General features: G+C 35.9%; 1 protein-coding gene across 8 annotated transcripts in view; it reads left to right on the forward strand.

The window, feature by feature from the left end:
- hecw1a (HECT, C2 and WW domain containing E3 ubiquitin protein ligase 1a) overlaps positions 1 to 9079 on the forward strand; it is a 226340-nt gene that overhangs the window by 161257 nt on the left and 56004 nt on the right. For 4 of the 8 annotated variants that reach the window (XM_087309002.1, XM_087309006.1, XM_087308999.1 and 1 more), the window contains 2 exons: positions 7640 to 7925; positions 8106 to 8213. In XM_087309002.1, the coding sequence (XP_087165128.1) occupies positions 7676 to 7925; positions 8106 to 8213 (358 nt within the window). In that variant the 5' untranslated portion in view covers positions 7640 to 7675. Of the gene's footprint in view, positions 1 to 4529; positions 4604 to 7639; positions 7926 to 8105; positions 8214 to 9079 lie in introns of all 8 variants that reach the window. The other 4 variants (XM_087309000.1, XM_087309004.1, XM_087309001.1 and 1 more) reach the window with 2 other exon arrangements.

Consider the following 9079-nt stretch of genomic DNA (forward strand, 5'->3'; position numbering starts at 1 on the left):
GTAACCTACGCTGCATGTCTAACATGCGCCGGGTATGGTTGTGTTCAGGTTATGTTTTGGTTGTGTTTAGGTTATGTTTAGGTTATTTTCAGGTTAATTTCAGATTAGGTTCTGGTAATGTTTATGTTATGTTTAGGTAATGTTAAGGTTACGTTCACATGTTATGTTAAGTTATGATAAGGATATGATTAGGTTATGATGTTCTGGTTATGTTTGGGTTATGTTGAGGTTATGTTCTGGTTGTGTTCAAGTTATGATTAGGATATGATGTTCTTGTTATGTTCAGGTAATGTTTAGGGTATGTTGAAATTATGTTCTGGTTATGTTTAGGCTATGTTGAGATTATGGTCTGTTTATGTTCAAGCTATGCTTTGGTTATAATCTAGATTTGTTCTAATGTTTTGGTTATGTTGAGATTATGGTCCGGTTATGTTGACATTATAGTCTGGTTATGTTCGGATATGTTCTGGTTATGCTAAGGCCATTTTTAGGTTATGTTTGGGTTATGTTCAAGTTAAGATTAGGATATGTTTAGCTAATGATCTTGTTATGTTCAGGTAATGTTTAGGTTATGTACAGATTATGGTCTGGTTATGTTTTGGTTATGTTTGTGTTAGGTTCAGGTTATTTCTAGATTATGTTAAAGTTATGATTAGGATTAGGGTTAAGGTTATGATGATGTTCTTATGTTATGTTCAGATTATATTCGGGTTATGATTAGGTTGTGTTGAGATTATAGTCTGGTTATGTTCTTGTTGAGGTTATTTTCAGGTTATGTTTAAGTTATGATCAGGATATGATTAACTTATGATGTTCTTGTTATGTTCAGGCAATGTTTAGGTTATGTTCAGATTATGTTCTGATTATGTTTAGATTATGTTGAGATTATGGTCTGGTTATGTTTAGATTATGTTAAGATTATGGTCTGGTTATGTTCTAGTTGACGTTATTTTAAGCTTATATTAAGTTATGATGAGGATTTAATTAGCTTATGATGTTCTTGTCATGTTCATTTAATGATTAGGTTATGTTAAGATTATGTTCTGGTTATGTTGAGACTATGGTCTGGTTATGTTCATGTTATGTTGAGGTTATTTTCAGGTTATGTTTAAGTTATGATTAGTATATAATTAGTTTATTATGTTCTTGTTGTGTTCATCTAATGTTTATGTTATGTTCAGATTATGTTTAGGTTATGTTGAGATTATGGTCTAGTTATGTTCTGGTTATGTTCTTGTTATGTTGAGGTTATTTTCAGATTATGGTTATGTTATAATTAGGATATGATTAGCTTACGATGTTCTGGTTATGTTCAGGTTATGTTCTGGTTATGAGATCATCAGCGAAATTACACTTCCCAGTTATTATTCATTTGGATTAATAGTTCCAAATGAATAGTATAGTATTTTAGTTGCTCTTTGTCACATACCAAAGCATGTTATTTTTCATTTTGCAGATATTTTAGTTTTGCTCATACAACTTTAAGCAGTATCAGTATGACACCATTGCAAATATGTTTGTTTTTATTTTTTATTTGTAGTTAGGCAAAGCAATATTTACTGTAGAAAGATTTGTTTAGTTTATTTATTTCTTTTATTTGCACCACTCACTTTGAAGTTGTTTTCTATATACTTCATTCTTTTATCTATTGTTTAATCTTTTTGATATATTATTGTATGCAACAACAAACCGAGCAGTTTAACATCTCTAAATACAGCGGGGAATTACATGCATTTCTTTTGAGGATATTTGTGTCATTGATGAGAACAAAACAAACGAGGGGACGTAACTGTTTTAATTCTACTTTTAAAAAGATTAAGGGAAGGGAATATTTTAAATAGAAAAAATTCTCCCTTGCACATGACATAAAAAATTAATTGAAAACGAGAGATGGAGTGTAATATTAGAGTCTCAGTGGATTATGATTTTACGCAGATGCTTTGATGCTTGTTTTCCATTGATGCTCAGTTGATCTGCAGTCGTACAGATGGCAGAAATCATTCATTCACTCAAGCCTTTTATATCCTCATTCACGCAGATGCAGAGGTCAGCGCTGATACTTAACATAATAATATCTTTATTGTCTTTCTGTCGTCCTCTGTGGATCTTTGTTGTTGAATCCCTGCTGGATTGTGTCTGATTTACATGTACATTTATATTCAGACTGCCTGGATGTAGAGAAGAGGCTGAATGTGTTTTAGAAATGCATATTTAAAAGAAGCCGTAATTCATATTTCATCGTTTTTAGATGCTGTTTTTAATATACAGTTATTTGGGAAAAAATAAGAGATTATTTTTTTTATCTACAACCCCAAAGATTGGGGTTATTCTGTAAAGCACTGAATATAATTTTTTTGTACAAATGTATATTAAAAATGGTCATTAAGATCATTTTTATAACAAAAATTATAAAAAGGGGCTCTTTTTACAGTCATGTTTATATTAATTTGTATATTAATATACCATGGTTAAATGAAAATATTTGTTGTTCTGAATAAAATGCTCTAAATGACAATATTTGTATTTTCGTTTTGGGAATTTTTTCGGAACTTAGATTAAGGCTTATATAAAGCCTACAATGTTCTGGTTATGTTCTGGTTAAGTTAAGGCTATGATGTATATTCAGGTTATGTTCTTGTTATATTCAGGCTTTGATGTTCTGGTTATGATGTTCTGGTTATGCTTTGGTTATGAGGTTCTGGTTGTATTAAGGTTATGATGTTCTGGTTATATTTACACTTTAATATTCTGGTTATATTCAGGCTATAAGGTTCTGGTTATATTCAGGTTATGTTCTTGTTATATTCAGCCTATGGTGTTTATGGTCTTGTTATATTCAAGCTATAATGTTCTGGTAATATTTAGGTTATGATATTCTGGTTATATTCAGGCTATAAGGCTCTGGTTATATTCAGGTTATGTTCTTGTTATATTTAGGCTATGATGTTCTTGTTATGATGTACTGGTTATGCTTTGATTATGATGTTCTGGTTATATTAAGGTTATGATGTTCTGGTTAAAATCACACTTTGATATTCTGGTTATGTTCTGGTTAAATCAGGCTATAAGGTTCTGGTTTTGTTCTGGTTATATTCAAGCTATGATGTTCTAGACATGTTCTGGTTATGTTCTAGCTATGAACATGCTGTAAACAGTATTTAACATCAGCCGTCTGTGGGTTATTTACACATTTATCTCCATTATCACACAGTTCTCCTTCAGTAGAGCCAGATCTGTGCTTTTCTCAGCTGCTACATGAATGTTATTGAGTGTTAAAAGTTGTGAAGAAAGATCGATATAATCACAGCTGTGGAGCTCAGATGCACTGTAATTCACTTTAGTCCTGTGTGGGGAATGTTTTGTTAGCTGTATAATCTTAACACTGAGAGCATTTGCTGTTTCTCACACTGTATTGTAATGTAATGCCGTTTTTTGTTGTTTTGGCAATCAATAATTCTCTCAAAGAATCCATAAATGTAGTCAGAAGAAAGCTGGAGTATCAGAATCACAGCATTAGTGCGTGCATTTCAGAGATCTACTGCCATGTCTCAAGGGTTTAAGTGGAGGATTGTACAGAAATGTGTTAGAAATAGAATTCAGTCAAATTATTGATTTTCTTTTTGGAACCTACGAAATGAAGAGCGATGAAGAGCGTTTACACTAACGCTGCTGTCTGGAATGAAAACTTTACCATTTTAAATATAAACTTTAAAAATAAAACTGCACCACAAACAAGTTAGTATTCAGTTTAAAGTGCAGTTTAAAGGCTTAACTAGGCTCGGTTAATCAGGCAAGTCACTAAACATCGCCACAGCCATATCACTGAAGCTAAGCAGGCCTGAGCCTGGCCAGAACCTGGATGGGCTCATGGCTGCCGCCGCACTGATGATAAAACACACACACATGCATATCATTCTTTCAGGGCGGCTCTCAAACGATCCCTCTGTGCAACAAACTGAACGTCATTTACAACTTTATTACCTGTTATTCACAGCATATGCAGGTTCTGTTCACTAAAGTAGCCGTCATTGGCGCGCGTTCTCGGTAGCTCGTGGTCAGTTCAAATGTGATTTCGCAGCCACAAATAAATCATTACATGAAGACTGAAATGACATTCCTGAGTGAATTATACCTTATAAATGCAGCATGTGACACTTTTAACGCCATTTGAAGGTGTCCGTGTTGCTGTGAAGATTTGTGCGACTGCCTTTAAGCTTCCGTCCTGACATTGGAAATATCATTGGCTGAATTGTAGAAAAGCTGAATGAAGATCGTGTGTCGGGTCCAATCGAGATCATGATCATTTTTCGATTAATCGTGCAGCTCTACTTGATATAGTATAGTTGTATTATGGCAACATTATTGCAACACTCAACAACATCCACATAGTTTCTTTCTATGTTATCCTTGATTGTAATATCATTTATTTTCCCAGAATGGTGCAGTCCTGATTTCCATGATATCCCAGGATTGAGTGCATCTCCAGGCTGTGTTTGTGTGGCTCTGCTGAATGTTTTATGTTATTTCAGTAACCGCTGACCTTCTCCTCAGGATCTGATGTGCTTTGAGACTCATAATGCTGCTCCACCTGTGTAGTGTAAAGGTCAGTGCTTTTCCCCGTCAGATCCTCCGTCGTCTTCATCTTCATCAGCAGTGTTTGCTTTTCATCAACACCTGAACTCCTTTATTCCACCTTTAATCTACACTGTAACAAATATCTGTTCATTTCTTTCCATATTTTGTCATTCTGTCTGGGTGTAATGGATAACGGTTGATCCGTGATTCATACGGATCACAAACCACAGTTCGGGACACACTACTTTTGTTTTTACTTTACTAAATTTGTAACGATCTCCAGGAGATCGCCTCTCACATCATTCAAATCACTCAAATCATCATTCAGACTATCTCTTTAAGACACAAACAGCTGCATTAAAACACACCAGGGCACTTAAACTCATTGAAATCAAGTTATTTAGGCTCAGATTAAGGCTGTTTTTCCAGCAGTAATAGAGAATCTCCTATAGGAAACAGCGGATCTGCTGTAAGACTTTGTCATTTTTGAAGACTTTGTCATCTTTGTCATTTTGATTCTCTCTGCGTTTCTCCCAGAGGCGCTGCTATTTCCAGATCTGTGTGTTTATCAGGCTTTCAGAGAGATGTTCAGTGTTTCCTTGTGTTTCTCCTCTACTGATTAAACACAATCCTTCAGGGCTGAACAGGCAGTATTGCCCTGCACGTACAGAGCATCTCTGTGATTCTCTCAATGGAAATACTACAGCCTACATTTTTAAATTTTACATGTAAATTACATTTCTCCGCGTGCTGTTTGTTGTATGTTTTGATGTCAAATCCACTAGAGGGCGCAATTTATATTTTTCAAATCTAAAATATGTTAATTATGATACATTACCATGTACGTTTAGGATTTCAGATCCACTAGAGGGCGCTGCCAACATTTTTCAAGTCAAAAATACATTCCTTAAGAGTACATTTTTGCATGTTTCAGATGACAGATCCACTAGAGGGCGCTGTCTACATTGTTGTCAACCTGAAATACAAAAATCATAGTTTTTGTTGTAAATTTCACTTGAGAAATCCACTAGAAGAAGCTGTCTACATTTTTAAAAATAAAAAATACGTTACTTACCATGAGTTTTTTGCATGTTTCAGATGACAGATCCACTAGAGGGCGCTGTCTACATTGTTATCAATCTGAAATACGTTATTTATTTGTACCTTTCGAGATTTCAAATTGACTAGAAGGTGCTGTCTACATTTTTACTAAATGAAAGCAATCTTTTACTTGTCAATAATATATCCCTAAAAACATTATTAGTGTAAAACTGAACAAAAGTTGTTGTCATCATGCTGCCCCCTAGTGTTAATTGCACCTAGAAGCAGCAGTTAAAAGTGTATTGAAGCGCATTTCACTTTTCAGTTTCACTTTTATTTTGTTTTTACATTTTTTTGGTTTCCCAAAACTGTATGCTGAAGCTTGTGTTTCCAATCGGCCTGTGTTTAAAATGGCAAGCGAACTGACATGGACCATCAGAACTCATGATATAACCAGGATATATTGTGTTGTGCATGCATCACTCTTCAGTCTTCATGCTTCTCATGGTTTTGTGTCCAAATCTGTATAAAAACATCTCATTAATGTGCATCAAAATCAATGTTAAAGCTTCCCTGTAGATTGATGACTGGATAACAAACTGTTCTCGTCTTATTAGGGCCAGTTATATCCTGTTATGAGACACTAATTGGTTTTGATGCAGCGTGTTCATCTCCATTCAGATCTCTGCATGATCTTTCACTTTTATTTTCTGGAAAATGTCAAACGTTCAGACCAAAACTCATGTATCTCTTCATGTATTCACAGTCAATGCCAATATATAAGCCAATATCTGGCTTATTTTTGTGTATATAGCTGGTTTAGAGTTCCAGAGTTATTTTTTATTATTGATTTACCTTTTTTTATTATTATTTAATAGATTATTAAGCTAATTATTGTTATTATTATCGTTATTTTAATGAACTGCTTAGATAAACAAATATATCAAAAAGAAAATGTAATAAAATACATTATTTATTGAAACACAATGTTTATTTATTTAAATTTAAAATCACAGAAATTATAGCATTAGCACTTTTTTGTTTAATTCAGTTTAATTTACATGATGAATCCACTAGATGGCACTGTATAAATGTTTGTGTATCTGACACATTACCAAGGGTACATTTCATTGTATGTTTCAGATGACAAATCCACTAGAGGGCGATGTTTACATGCGTGCGAATCTGAAATACATTACTTAGTCTATATTTTATTGTACATTTTGAATGTCAAATCCACTAGAGGGCGCTGTTTACATGTGTCAAATTTGAAATACGTTACTTAGGATACATTTCATTGTACATTTCAGATGACATACCCACTAGAGGGCGCTGTTTACATGTTTCCGAATTTGAAATACGTTACTTAAGGTGCATTTTATTGTACATTTCAGATAACAAATCCACTAGAGGGCGCTGTCTATAACATTGCGAGTATGAAATACGTTACTAAGGGTTCATTTCATTGTACGTTTCAGATGACAAATCCACTAGAGGGTGCTTTCGGGGGGATGGGTAGGGAGGGTAATAAAGAAACAAGCCCACTGTTTTCTCATTTAAAGTCCGCATGAACCGGAAGCTGTGACCATTTTTATTATGTTTTTTTTTGTATTGTAACCCAGTTCCTAGAGAAACAGAATATTAAATGAGAAAGTAAGTGTGTCGTTCAGAAAGATGGGGGAAAGGGTTTGGAGAGAGTTATTATAACCTAACAGAATCTTCCTACTCACCCACCATTTCGGTTTGTTGTCAAAACTGACAGCTGGAAGGGGCGTGGTTAAGTATGTTAGTCACGCCCAACACCTTAGACAGACCTAATCTAAGAATTAAACTGAAAACAAACAGGAAGTGCGTTTTCAGATTTCAATTACAAAAGATTACAAGGGCAAACCATTTTTTTTTCATAATGACATACGCAGATGAATTGTTCAGCACAAAACTAGCAGTGTGAGCTAGCTAAATCAATATGCTTAGTTTTGATTTGTACTTTAAAGATGCCAATGTTGTGTGTGTTTGTGTGCAGAACCTGTACCAGAGCAGGTTTGTGAGTCTGGCGGCGATGGCGTCTCCGTCGCGCAGTTCTCCGATGCGCCGGCGCTGGAAAGATGGTTCTCGATTCGGTTTCGCTCAGACAGACCGATCGCTCCATCGCTCAACCAGTGACACCGACCTGCTGACCTTACAGAGCCGCTCCACACTGACCGTAAGCTCCTCCCAATACTGCATCGGCCAATCAGAGGACATCTGCATCTGCTGGGACATCAAAGAGGAGGTGGAGCCTGGAGACTGGATCGGCATGTACCTCATCGGTCAGGAGATCCCGTTTCATTTTCATTTATTGTTTATAAAGATTCAATTAAAGGTCCTGTTAAATTACAAGAATGTTTTTTAGATGTTAGTATCAGTATGTCATAACCTCTTTCAGTCATCTGAATGCATCCCTGTGAAATTTCTGTCCTTACAGTCTTTGCTGTGTGTTTCTTGCACAGATGAGGTTTTGTCTGAGAATTTCCTGGACTATAAGAGTCGTGGTGTGAGCGGATCCCACAAGGGCCAGATCAGATGGAGGATCGACGCCAGCCTCTACTTCATGGAGGGTACATTTCTTAGCTTTCTGCACTATTTTCCACTAATACACCATTATAAAGTTGCCTGATTTAAATGTTTTTGCCCTAGCAACCATTTAGAGCTTCCTTTCTACCTCCTAGCAACCCCTCATAACATCCTTTACTTTACACTATTTAGCAACATCTTAGCAACCACTCAGAAGATCTTATTCACTAAATAACAACATCCCAAAAATCACTTAGAATATCTTATTCTCCACAAAGCAACACCCAGAACATCCTAACCACTATTTAGCAACACCCTAGCAACCACCAAGCAACACCCAAACACTCTAGCAACCCCCAGCACATCTTAATTACCAGTTAACAACACCCTAGCAACCACAAGCAACACCTGAACACTCTAGCAATGCCTAGAGCATATTAAACACCACTTAGCAACCAGCAAGCAGCACCTAAACACCTAACAAAGAATCACCAAAAAGACTTTAGCAACCCCAGAACATCTTAACTACCTTCTAGCAACACCCTATCAACCACAAAGCAACACCCAGAACACCTTAACCTCCATCTAGCAACACCCTAGCAACCACAAAACAACTTCCAGCAACCCTAGCAAATTGTATTCACCATTTAGCAACACCCTAGCAACCACAAAACAACTTCCAGCAACCCTAGCAAATTGTATTCACCATTTAGCAACACCCTAGCAACCACAAAGCAACACCCAGAACATCCTAACCACTATTTAGCAACACCCTAGCAACCACTATGCAACACCCAAACACACTAGCAACCCCAGAACACCTTAACCACTATTTAACAACACCCTAGCAACCACAAAGCACCACCAAAAACACTTTAGCAACCCCAGAAAACCTTAACCATCATTTAGC

The sequence above is a fragment of the Danio rerio genome, chromosome 24, assembly GCF_052040795.2.
Source record: "Danio rerio strain M-AB ecotype USA chromosome 24, GRCz13ab, whole genome shotgun sequence".
Taxonomy (NCBI): Eukaryota; Metazoa; Chordata; class Actinopteri; order Cypriniformes; family Danionidae; genus Danio; species Danio rerio.